Here is a 13995-nt window from a genome sequence, read left to right as displayed (position 1 = left end):
TATTTTCATAATATATATTTTGACATATTATACAGATTGTAAATCTGTCTCGAGATTAAGAAAACTTAATATTAAATACATTAAGAAAGAGATATAAAGAGAGAATATTAATCTTCTGATCTTTGAAAGTTGTTACAAACTTATTATATATTTTTCTTCCTACACAAAATACTAGTTTGGATACTTTAAAATGCAGTGCTGTATAAACTGCACTGCGCATTTAATGTCGGCGTACAATAAAGAAAAGATCTCAAGCGCCAAAGAAAAGAATATAAATTCTCGTGAAACGAGATTTGCGAGCATACTTAGCTCCTAACGGCTAGCGTACTCTCTTGTTTTCAACGATCTCGACATGAGCTTTTAACAAAAATTAGATGTAAATTTTACTTTGTGACGCATTCTTCCTCGTCTTAAAATTGATTAAAGTTCATTCCACTCTACACCGCTCACTTCCTTCGCTTGTGAGCGAAATAAAAGCCCTTCTCCCTCAATTTGCTACGAGAATAATCTTGGATTATGATTAAACGGCGAGCGACGCGTTTAAGTGATCGGCGAACGAACGTCGATTCATTTTCTTTAATAATCATCGTAATTGCAATTCTAGCTCCCCTCCAGTATAGTCCTTTGTAATCTAATAATCTCGGGGCGAAGGTCGGGATGGCTAGTCTAGCGTTTCGCTCGAAACAAACATGTAACAAATTTTGCGAAACATCGATAATTGAGTTGTTGCCGACTTTAACCTTCGATAAACGAAGACGAGATCTCGATAGCTAATACACAGAGCCTTACTTAACGATCTCAGGCGTGAGATCGTGGACGTCGATCATCGTTAAAGCGATAAGGCGCTTTCACTTAACTTAATCCTCGGGGTAATGGGAATTAAGGTGAACTAGTTAGGGATAGAACGCTATATTGGAGAAGACACAATCTGGCCTAACATCATGGTCCTAGACTGAAGATGGTAAAAAGTGTAATCTACTATATCTATTCAAATAATTTTACTTTCTTCCGTTTTATAAAAAAAAAAAAATATATATATATATATATATATAATATATTTTGCATTGAAATTGCAATCAAATAATTCGATCTTTTATGCAGACAAATGTATTAAGAGATAAAAATATTATAAATCTATTTTTAATCTCATCTTGCTTTCGCAGTCAATTATAGTTTTTAAAATTCAGGTAAATAAACTTTAATCTAACGTGAATTAATATTATATTTTGTTTGACGCATTCGCTATTAGAAATTATTAATTTTGTAATAAATTTGTAATTAATTTTGTAGCTCACGAAATAGAGATATTATGCGATTTTCGATATTCTGATACAGGTGAAGCCCTAATACGAGACGCTCTAATATAGCGTCGAGTTTAACAAGTTCAACTAGTCCCTTTGGAAGGTGGCTATTTTTCGCCATGGGGCAATGGTGTCGCGATGGCGGGGGCACAAACTTTAACTTTCCTCCCGACGAAGCCGCATCGTGCTCGCTGAGCGTAACGAACGTGCAACGTAGCGTCGTGAACACGAAAATTAGCTGGTAGTTAGGCGATCGTAAAACTTGCCGGGCCGGTGGATGCCCGCGCGTTTTCGGAAACCGCCGCGTACTTTTCGGTGTGCCGAGTGATAGACACGCGAGTGCGGGTACCGCAGTCATGACCCGAGCGTGCCCGATGAGCGGGAGGATGCAAAAGTACCCGGGCCGTTCGTCCTCGTGAGTGCGTTTAGTTCCCCGGAACGATATCCCGGTTCCTCTTCCTCCCTCTTCTTTGCTCTTCAACGTCCTTATCTGCTCCCGCTGTAACTGGGAAAGTTTTCCTCGGTCGCGAGTTTCATACCGCGCCGTACCTTCTCCTCTGCGCAACCAAATTCTGTGTAGTTTACTTTGAGAGGAGAAGGGGGCGAGACTTTCTATCCTCGGGTAAACTCGAATCAGTTGTGGTTGCTCGCGGGATAACTTCGCGGGCACAACGATTACGCGTACAATGGAAAGATAGATCTTATCTTCGAAAAATGTCGATCTAAAACTCGTATTCGTTAAAAACTTTACGTGAGATACGCAATATATACGATATATGATCCACGAATAAATGAGTAATCTGAATCTAAATTAATATCGAGCTGACGATTGAGGCGATTCGAAGCCATCTGAGTTGTTTTTCAAGCAAAACGCTTTTGGCAACGATAAAAGTCCCGGAAATGTCGACCGGCGACGATAAGTTCCTTTCCGTGCCTGGCTTGACAACGAATTGCAGTAACGGCCCAGCAACAACTATCCCTTTCATATCCCTTTCATCCGTCTCGCGCGCCGTCCGTTCCTCTCAAGCACGGTATCTTCACCGGGTCCGGAATACGTTTACGTCAACGGTAGTCGTTCCCGGCGTTCCTGCGGAAGCGACGAGATCCTGTGGAGGCCGCCCGGCCACAATGGATTCTCGCGAGTGGATTTCCAGTCGGCGCACAATGGTCCCGCAGCCTCGGTTTCAAAATCGTTTTGCACTCTTGCCGCGATTTGGCTCCTGCGCCAACTTATTCCTTCCGGTCGGTGATGACGCATCGGACACGGGGACATTCGCGCGAATTTCTCTTCCGCCTTGAAAATAATGTTTCCGAGCTCTATGTGTTTGCATTGTACTTAATTAATCATAGTGATTCAAGAGCAAATTATTCAATTAATTGATGATGTGTCCATTAATTTCAATTTTGCTTGTTGTCAATTAAAATTTTAGAGAGAGATTAATATATTAATGTTTTTTAATCATATAATTATCAATTCATAGAATTCTTCAAAATATATGTGTGACGAAACAGAATATAAGATCTTATTCAAGGATAAATTTATAAATAATTTTCACTGCTACAAATTAATTAAAGCGCAATTATTAATCTAATGTACATATTTTCGGATATTTGAAAAAAAATACATCACTATGTATAGAAAGATATTATACACATATGATATATTTAATCGACAGTTAAATGCTGCGACATCACCGAAGAGTATAGTAGAAATCAAATAAATACGAGTAGTCATTGTTTCAAACGATAAAAGCTAACAGGATTGTTCCTTCGGACGTTATCCGAGCGTCTATCAAAAGCAGATTTTATATTCGCAGAATAAAATCAATCGCCGCCGTTCGTTGGATATTCGTAGTCGGATGAAATCTCGCGGCGCGTTTAAAAACAGATGCCTAATCTAATCTAAGTGCGAGCTCGTGTACGTGCTGGCAAGTAAACTAAATAAAGCCGAGCCGACTCGTAATTGAAAAATATTGGCGCCTCGCGTTAACTCGCTACGCGAATACGGAAATCAAGCGGCGAAACCAAGCCGGAACCCGGCACATATTTTTTCATTATCCCTTGTGCACCACGCGATCCCACCTACGTGGCCAACACCTCGCTGGAATCGCATTACGATGTGTTTGCTGGACGCGCTTTTCCAGACAACGAGAAAGAGTAAAAGACGAGCAGATCGCGATAATCGTGTAAAAAATTTGATAATACAAAAATTCGTTTTTTTGTAACCCCCATTCATCACTAGAATGTAAAAACAGAAATTTAATATTTTAACAGATTTTTAACAATGTGAGGGGTTGAAAATTATATAGTATTAATCGTGTTTAATCGAACAATAAATAAAATTAGAGAAAATTTATTAATTTCGAGTAAAATATGACCATATTTATATATTGTATTTATATATATTTCGAAATGATATCAAATTATATACAATTCGGACAGAATATCGTTTTTCAATAAACGTCATGATAATAAACTGCCAGTTTTAACAGCGCGAGCATCTTCCGAGAAATTGCTGACAGATAGCGAACAATGTTGCTCATACGTCCTCGTTAAACTCTCGCTATATATCGCTTCTTTTCCTACCGCTTTTCTTTCTTTTATCTAACTCTAACAGAACGATATCGCAAATTTTCCCTCGTCTCTTCGACGTTTCGAAAGGACGTGTACTCTAGACAAGAAAACTTTTCGGCTAATGAGAAACGAACCGCCATGCTGCCTGCGGAAAATTAACCGTCGAAAACTCGAATTTTCATCGTAAATTCATTTCGGAGATTAAGGAGATTAAGACTTAATTGCAAGCAGATGAAATATGGTGTAAAATACCCGTACGCCGTAATTTACACGTTTATTACGTAATGAATTAAGCAATCCCGGATACTCGTCATATTAATATCAATAATTAATATTTAATAGAATTGAATTTATAAGATTAATATTAATATTAATATTAATGCTAGGCAAATATTCAAAAAAAAATTTTCTATATAAATAATATATATAAATAATATAAATAATATTAATTAACTATAATTTTAACATTATTAAAATTGTCAAAGATATATAATTGCTTTTTAAATACATTCATTTATTTAACGAATTTGATTATCAAATTTTTAAAGAATAAGGTATATTTATGTATGGTATATAAGATTTTTTATTGAAAGTAATTATCGCTGTATAAAAAGGAAAAAAAAGAAAAAAGAAAAAAAAAAGAAAAAACCCGAAAGTATCCAGACATGACAAATTATGGAAAATTAGATCCTCGAAATATGAAGATAGTTTTCACTGTTTGGTAACGTGATAATTGAGCAAAGACCTCACAAGCGAATTTCACAGACGCTGAAGAAGCAGCTTATTAAACCGAACGTTTCGCCATTTGCATATTTAAATTTCTATTTCCGCGGAGCTCTACCCGCGGGGCAGAGCCACAAGGTTGGATGGAAAAACCGCGGAAAGCAACCTTTTATCTCATTTCATACTTCTTATCGACACGGAAAGCAGCATTGATCTTTTCGTTTTTCGCGTCGCAACGTCACTGAAGCATCTCCGTTTATCTTCGAATCTATGAGAATCAATCTTTAATTTGTTGAATATTATCCAAGAATTTCTTCCATTTAATATCGAGAATTATTTCTCATTAAAATATATTATCAAAATGTAATATTATATTATAGAGCTCTTAACGCGTAACCAAATTATATAATTTACATAGTTCATATACAATAAATAGTTCACATCGATTTCATAAATAAATATGTAAATAAATATGTATCTATATTTTTTCATTTCTTATATTGCATATTAAAGATCAGCGGAACGAAGATTTCTAGGTACCGACGAATGATTTATTTACCTTTTTCTATCTACTCCCTGATAATTCTAGTTTATCTCAAAATTGATATTTTTTATACAATAGTTTTGTTATATATCGATTGTAAAATTAATTAAATCATTTATTACGGTTTAGATGTCCGTTATTCGATATATAGCCGTATATATAGCTGTTAAAGATCGTTTAATTAAATATTCAAAAAATCATATATATCATGGCGAAGATAACGAGCACTTTAAATGATTGGTCCACCGCGGCAATAGCCGCCCTTGGGTGTTCAAATTATTAATTAATAACCACCAATGCATTATACCTTTGATAATTAACACGATTGTAATCGCTAATTATTTCGACTCTATGATTGCTAATTCAATAAAATCCAGAATTAACCGTTTAAGTTGGAAATATGCTTTTCAATCACGACACAATAAAACGTGCGTACAAAAGATAAAAGCGATTTCTACATCCCGTTTTGTAAAAGAGCCCGTGGCAATTATTCGCGTCGCGCGCTCATTGAAAAGGAAATATTTGACAAGAAAATTGCACAAATGCAAAGTTACGTTAAAATTAAAGACACGTGTATTTTGTATGCATATAAACGGATACGCTACGTATACATTAAATTATTATTCTTTGTTTCCTGTTAATTGGATAAACGTTTATTTTACCACCTTTTCTTCCTGATCAATTTATCGGCTGTACATTGTACATCGAACAATATGTACATTGATTCAGATGGGTCTGCATTTTATCCCCGTATTTTAATAAAGCGATAATAAGCTTTTAAATAAGCTTTTACATATAAATAATTTGCAATATATTTATATATGATACTTGTATATATTGTATTTGCATGATAATTTAATAAATATTTAATTACGATTTTATTCGAGCTCCAAGTTTCCATCAATTCTAGATTGTCTCTTAATCGCTTCGCGTGATATCAACGTGATATCGCCGATTCTCTCCGAACAATCCTCGTGGCTCTAAATCAGAGACACCTGTTTGTAAACGAGCCACACATACAGCGCATCTGCGCCGGTGTGGCGGCACCTTTATCCAAGCCGTTAGTTACGGACGCGACTCGCGGTGTGTCAGTAACAACAGGCACCCAGCAAAGTTTGCCCACCTGCCCTGATAATGTCAGTTAATATCATGTAAATTGTAATTAATATTCATGGGGTTAATTCGCTGCCGCGGTCGGCCCGACGCCGATGCCGATGCCGCCAGAACAAAGTTTTAGAGAAAATTTACGGTCACCACGTAACATATTTCGGACGTACCGCAGACCCTGTACGGTTACGGCCCTACTCGATTTCGCTCGAGTAAATCACGTCGATCTACGATGGATCGCACAATGGAATTATCGGCGATCAATTGTTTGATGTAATTTGCATAATTAGGAATTCGCGTTAAAGTATTCTAAGACAGCAAAGGCGTATCTCAAAAATACTCGTCATTCACATACACAAATAAGATTATAAAATATTTTATAATTTTAATAGAATAGCCGATAATATGTAAACGTATTGTGTTTTCGTATCGTGATATAATATTAAATTTAAATGATACTTATTTAATTTCTGCGCGAATATCATATTTCTGTGCCCACGAAAAAGGAAATATCAAATATATGAGATAAAAGAAAAGACAGCACGTTTGATACCATATAAATGAAATGTTCTAAATGAAAATTTTACAACTCCCGTGTAGCATAAAGACGGCGACAAGGTAAAAGCAATATATTAATTTCCGAGAACGCGTTTTCCGATGATTAAATTTCTAAACTACGTCGCCCGCGCTCTCTTTTCGCCGTACACTATTACGGTCAACTCGCGCAACAAATTAGGCACAGCGTAATTAATTAAACAACGCGTAACGCGTACCTGTAGTAAACCCGTAGTGGCCCAAGCGAGCGGACGCTCTCCGTGAAATTGTATTTGCGACGTAGACGGAAAATAATTTGCAACGTTAACAAGAATTCGGAATAGCGAGTCATTAGCATAGCTTGAGCGTCCATATAACGTATACGTATACATATGCATTATATATATATATATATATATATATATATATATATATATATATGTATATACATGTATGCTTTAGTGAGGTTTGTACTTCTTCGTTCGAGGAAAATGTTTACATATAATAGCAGCGCGTTTAACTTGGCCGTAATTAAAATAATGGCCCGATGCAAATTACATGAAACATTGCGTTATAATATTACTTCAGAAGCGCTCCTCGCTCGCGCGCAACATCGTTGCATATTTTATTCAAAAGCATCCCCCCGCGCAGTTGCCTCGAATGAAATGTTCCCCGCAAAAGCCGATTTTAATATCCTTCATGATTGTATGCGTTGCGCTTGAATAGATCCCATTTTGCTATGACGAAATGCAAGAATAAAGAGAAACGTAATTTCCGATCGTATACATATGATATCGACATCTAACAGAAACTCTATTAACAGCAGGTATTCGGTATCATATCGCAACCATGAAAATCGATGATATTATATAGTTGGTTTTTTTCTTCTTATAATTATGCGCGCGAGAAATTAATTAATTTATTATTAAAAATATAAAAATAAAGAATTATATTTTATTCACAAATAGAATATTTTTTTCTTTTTCTTTTTTTTTTTAAAGAAAGAAATAAGGGTAAGATAAGTTCTCGGAAGAGAATTCGAATATAAGATACCATCCTTCTGAAGAAAAACATCCGATCATTTTATATATGACAAGTTAATAAGCTAAAAATGGAAAAAAAGAATATCCCTATTAGAGAATCTGATTTCATATAGTTATTGCTTTTTCATAAATAGATTCTATATTTGTAGCACTGTCGGATCTTTCATGTGCGGAATCTCTTTAGCGGGGAAAAAAAAAAAAAAAAATCAACATAAAATCATTCGTAATATACGCAATAATGTGCAGTTTTTCGCGATTCATTTCTACGTATATTTATGTCGGACGAAGGGGAGGGGAAGAAGGGAGGGAAGGTGATATTCAGTCTCGCGAGAATAAGAAGAGAACAAAAGGATCGGATCAAGATAGATAGCTCGCGATGTCGCGATCTCCAACCTACGATATTTTATCATGACCGCGTTATGATACCACCATATCTGCAGTAAAAGAAAATGGCATGGAACATTTACGACTACTTATGATTCTCCGATGCATTACCGCGAACTATCTCCCTCGATCGGCAAAATGCCGTTGGCTGTTATTTCGTCCTGATGCTATGGGAATCAACATATCTCTCTCGCATCAGATAAAACGCATCCACTAAGGATATTTCGTTATATTTTAAACACGCTGTTTTCTTTCTACGTCCACTTCGCGTATATTTCTCGTTTTCTCGGATGACAAATGTCATATTGGATGAAGAAGGATCGCGTCTCTATATACGTAATAAACCGTGTGTCTTCAGGATGTGTTCTTTAGTTTGCAGTAAAAATTTTTACAATAAAATTCCACCGTTATTCTTCATCATAAACGTGAAATATCATTATAATGAAACACAGAGTTGAGCTACTATTTCTTAAAAATAATTAATAATATTATATAATACAAGCGAGCAATTAAGTTGAACGAACTATTGCGAGACAAAATTATGTGAATAGAACTCACCACTGGTCACGTGGATCGGGCAAGGACCTGTGCACGGAGATGAGATCACTGGCATACTGATTAAATGCGTTATTGAGCCAGCCATCGTCCACCAGCTTCTTGGTCTGTGTGGATATGTTGGTCGGCAGTATCACGGGCCTGCCCATCTCACCGGGTGGAACAGCATCCGGATCCCGTGGTACAGCCAGTACTCCACCACCTATGGAATCTCGGTTCGTTAAAGAGATCATTAATGAGTGACCAGAATATTAGCGAATAAATTGATTATAGTGAAACAGCGTAACTCGTTTCCATCCTCGAGTTTGCTTTCAAATTAGCTAGAATTAAAATTAATAAGTGTTTTTATGTATACAAATAATTTTAATTATTAAAACGATACAATTTATATGTTGCTTTCATTATAACTAGATAAAATATTTTTTTTAAATTTATATTGAGTCTCAAAATACATATATACGATATTCACCGTTATTCAAAGCAACGTTCAAAAATAAATACATTTATCTTTCACTTCCTCTGGTTTAATAAATAAGCTCTCGTTTTAAAATATTCTTTTCTTTTCTATTTTATTCTATTGTCACTCAATCTATTCTTTCAGCAAGCTTAGAATTAAGTTAATTAAAATTGACTGTTTCTCCGATTAAACAATAATAGAAAACATTAACGTGGTGATTTACCAAATTAATTTATTATTAAACGATAAAAAATCTTATTACGTTGTAAAGATTAACAATTTTTATAAATACAGGCTTATGTGGCAAAAAAAAAAAAAAACTCAGATACTTTCCTAATTGAAATTAGAATACCGTTACGCTAAATTAAGAAAGATATTAAAAATATTATGCGTTCCATTGCACCGATGAAAGATAAATGGAAAGACATAGCGAGTCATGCCAAACTCGTAGTTCCGTTCATATTTTATTCGCTTGCATTCCGGTTTAGTTTCAACTAATCTCGTTCCGCTTCTCGCTTCGCCCGAAGCGGAGAGTGCTTAACGTCAACATAAGAAGGAACGAGTCTTCGGCGACGGCGGCGTCGCGACTTCAGAGAGAAAAAGGGAATCGGAAATTGAATTTTCAGCACATCCGGCCGGGACATATCGTGCCGAGGTATACACGCCTTCTAAGAGCTTTCTCGCATAAACTCCGGTTTTATTCGCCGACGCCATATTGCCGCGGCATAGCGTAAACTAAAGCCGGAGGTAAGTACGCGATATGGTTGGCTGGTTGGTTGGCGCGCTCACGATCCGCTCAGTCGCTCGCTCGCTTGTCTCGAAAATAATTTTATCCCGGTCGACAAAGTTGGGCCCCGGTGTGTACGATGCGGCAATAAAGAGAACGACAAATTGCTTTAGTGCCGCGACCCGGCTCGCAACGAAGTTCGATGGTGAAACTCGCGTCGTGTATCACGGCCGCTACCAGCCCAGTTGTAGCTACGCCGAACGTGAGATTTTCTCGGAAAAACTGCCGCCGCAGCCACTCTTTCGCCGCGTTAGATGAGCCCGTTCTCGTTCATTTTCAACCTTTCTCCCATTCGGGCGCGCCGAGGCATTTAAATTCATTAACACGTCGTTTTGCGCGCGCGCGCGAGTACGTCAAGTTCCTTGGCAAAGCGAGATCATAAGAGGCATCATACCAGCGAGACGTCTAGGTTCATCACTCAAGAGATTCTCGCTCACAGACAAGCAAGCCTTCCTAATATATCGCGTTGCACGCTAGCATGAAACACCGACAATATCGTCGGGATGATCCGTGTACTATGAGAGCCCTATTCGTACTTCGCGTCTGGCAATAAGGCGGGATGAACTATCAAGAGTTCCTTATTACGCCCGTGGCGGCGCCGGGAGAGAACGAACTTTCGTCTTTGTGGATTCTCCACGAATACTGTCACATTCTATCTCTATATTATTCATCTCTCTCTCTCTCTCTCTCTCTATATATATATATATATATATATATAATCGATTGTTTAATTGCTCGATCGTAATCCGAATCATATTTAGATGCTGTTAAAAGTCAAACGATAAAGCGTCGAAAATATATTTAATTTCAAATTTTATTTTTAAAGAAATAATTATTTCTTATTGTGGTAATGTATTTAAAAGATAAGTAGATAATCATCTTATGTGAAATATTTTATGTACAATTATATTATATGTATATATATATATATATATATATATAATATAAAATATATTTAAAATAATTTAAAATATATTTTATAAACTTTAATATTCCGCGTATATATATATATATATATATATATATATATATATATATAATATAATTGTACATAAAATATTTCGGCAACGACTTTTCAATAACATGTCAGCCTTGGTGACGTAAACATTGGCGCGCTATTGTTTACGTATCATGATTTTGTTATTATTCATACAGCGACACTTGAATAATAATTATAGTGGGGTGGGACGCTCTGTCGACATCAAATTCCTTTCTTATGTGTTATCATTCACACGACGACATTCCCGCAGTAAAGTAGCTGTGCGAGACGCTCCGTCAAATTCATTTCCTAAACGCGATCGCGACAAGTATCAAGGAAAATAATTTGATTTTGTCGCCCCCTTTGCTCGAAGTAATCGGTGAATTCCCGACTTGTCGACTCGAAGTGTAATTCTCACGTGAAGCGGGATTCGATCGTACCGAAATTCGAAAGTGTGCGAGTGTCGTTCAAAGTATCGCGCGTACAAGTGCGGAAGTAATCTTTTAATAAAAGTGCGGGAGTGCCGTTTAAGTATCGCGTGTGTAAATCAACCTGACAATGAGAGAAGGAGGAGGCCTAGGAGAGGCATCGGGCATCGACGGAACAACCCTGTCGTGAGTAATTTTTTATTTGTATATTAATTACTTATTAATTGCAATTTAAATTAAGCAATTAATCGCGTAATTTGATTCTTTATTTGTATGATTTAAACAATAGAAAATTAAAGAAACAGATTTTTGTATGAAAGCTATAATCTTGTAAAATTTTATACTTTTAGATTATAACTTTTATATGAAATTATTAGAGTTATGAATAGTGTTTCTTTCTTTTTTTCAAAATTTATAAAATTATTTTATTAATCGATCTGTTTATTATTATATGCATTGAATATAAAATTCAATGCGTACAATAAATTTTTAAAAATATTAATTACTTTGAGCGTTGCTACAATCTGAATTTTTTATTTCTATGCTACAGATCAATGTAACAACCTCCTAACAACCTGAGAGGAGGAGGAGGCCTAGGAGAGGCATCCTGCGCCAGCGGAGCAACCCTAGGGTGAGTATTTATTATTTGTATATTAGTTGTTGAAAACCGCGTACGCGCATTATAATTACATCTTTTTATTTGAATAAATTAAAGAAAAAAAATTAAAAAGAAAGACTTTTACATAAATTCTATAAAAATTTCTATATGAAGAAAAATCTTTTTATCATCTATAAAGAGCTTCTTACAATTACCATTGTATGCGTTAAATATTGTATAAAATATTCCGTATGAAATATTAATTATATTGTAAATGCTGCTATAATTTGAGTTTTATATTTGTATGTTACAGACAACGTAATCTCAAGACCAACAACTCCGCTGTTGCGCATCAGTGCCGGTGAGTGATGAACTAAATTTTATTTTGAGGTAACGGATTCGTAGATATCGTAGATATAAATATAGATTGTAGATTATAAATAGATCCGTTGCTTTAAAATGGATGGGCTAGAAGAGATATATATTAAATTAATTTTCATCATAAGTATGGACTCACCAATCGTTCACGGTTGTTGTCTCTTTTCTCATAATCCGATCCATTTATTTTTCTGTGTCCGATGCTACGAGATAATCGATGATCCATTACACGTGTAACCGGGTCAATCCGACTGGAGATCACTATCAATCGCTATTATCACTCGCGAGCGTCGCGATATTTAAAGTTCGACACGTGATTCTTTTCGACATTTCCCGATACGCGTGTAATCGTTGTAAGAAGAAAATATATATATATATATATATATATATATATATATATATATATATATATATATATATAGACCGATTTGGGATACTTTCTCCCGGCATCGCTTTACATTTCAATCGTGCGATATTACTTTTAACGGAGCACTTGAACGTACTTAGCGCGTAGCGTAAAGATCCTTCGATACTTTTTTTTCGACGTCTCACAATTTCTGTCCGATGCTTTCTCTTTCTCGGCACTGTCGAAACTCGCGTACACGCGATTGCTATTTCGGCGATCGACGGAACCGCCATTTTGATATTCGGGATGCTCGCGTAACCCGTACTCGACCTTCGAAATACGCGTCTCGAAGAATGTGAATAATTCACGAGCCAATGGCCAGGATGTTCGTCGAAGGAAACGTTCGAAGTAGCTATTCGCGCGACGATCGAATAAAGATCGCTATCTTGACGAGACAATTAATCTCGATATAAGAGCGAAGATCTCCCGTCCCGATACATCGCTCAACACGGCCGAAAATCAACTACGTACTTCACGACGCTCGCAACGCATAAAGCTCGCTCCCCATCCCCCCCTCCTACTGGAGGCTCGCCGGACGATTCACGGAATTGGCGGCGAAAGAATGGGATAGGGAGCGAGCTTCAGATCGTCGCGAGCGTCGCGCAGTACGTAGGCTGTGTTCTGAAATTCATCGCTAGTATTGAAAATCTGTAACATGCATAATATGAACTAGAGATTTCCAGTAATGGCAGTGAATTTTAGAACACGACCATAGTTGATTTTTCGATATATTCCAGTTACAAAACTTTGAGAGAAAATTTTGAGTTTATGCTTTTAGATTGTCTCAAGCGCATTTAATTATATAGAGACTGAAATAAAAATTATAGCATAATTTACTCACCAATTTACGTATCTGTTGCATATATGTATATCTGTTGTTTCGTCGATGCTGATTTTTATTTCTTTCAAAATTGAATATGAAGATTCTTTACGTCTTTACTCACACGGATAAATCGCGTAATACACGCTTGATTACGTTTGCGCGCGCAAATTTATGTAATTTCATACAATTTAATACACTTTCGTAGTCTGTTTATTTTCGCGTACACATTCGCGTATTCGAAGGAATGCGGAAGAGAAGGTTAGTGATTTTTAGCCCGAATCGCGAAAGAATCGCTAGTAATATTTTACTTTTGATATTTTTAATATTCGTAACTCTTTATATTCGTCATCGATTGATATAAGTATTTATACTAA

General features: G+C 36.2%; 1 protein-coding gene across 1 annotated transcript in view; it reads right to left on the bottom strand.

Annotated features, from left to right (window-relative positions):
* The window catches only part of Pgant9 (polypeptide N-acetylgalactosaminyltransferase 9), a 245303-nt gene that overhangs the window by 58503 nt on the left and 172805 nt on the right, over positions 1-13995 (bottom strand). The window contains exon 4 of the mRNA XM_070313303.1: positions 8769-8967. Within this exon, the coding sequence (XP_070169404.1) occupies positions 8769-8967 (199 nt within the window). The remainder of the gene's footprint in view (positions 1-8768; positions 8968-13995) is intronic.

Source organism: Polyergus mexicanus, unplaced genomic scaffold (genome assembly GCF_030449975.1).
Source record: "Polyergus mexicanus isolate NDT 795.1 unplaced genomic scaffold, iyPolMexi1.0 SCAF_24, whole genome shotgun sequence".
NCBI classification, from domain to species: domain Eukaryota; kingdom Metazoa; phylum Arthropoda; class Insecta; order Hymenoptera; family Formicidae; genus Polyergus; species Polyergus mexicanus.
The sequence above is the reverse complement of the archived record's forward strand: the minus strand, read 5'-3'. Positions and strand labels throughout refer to the sequence as shown.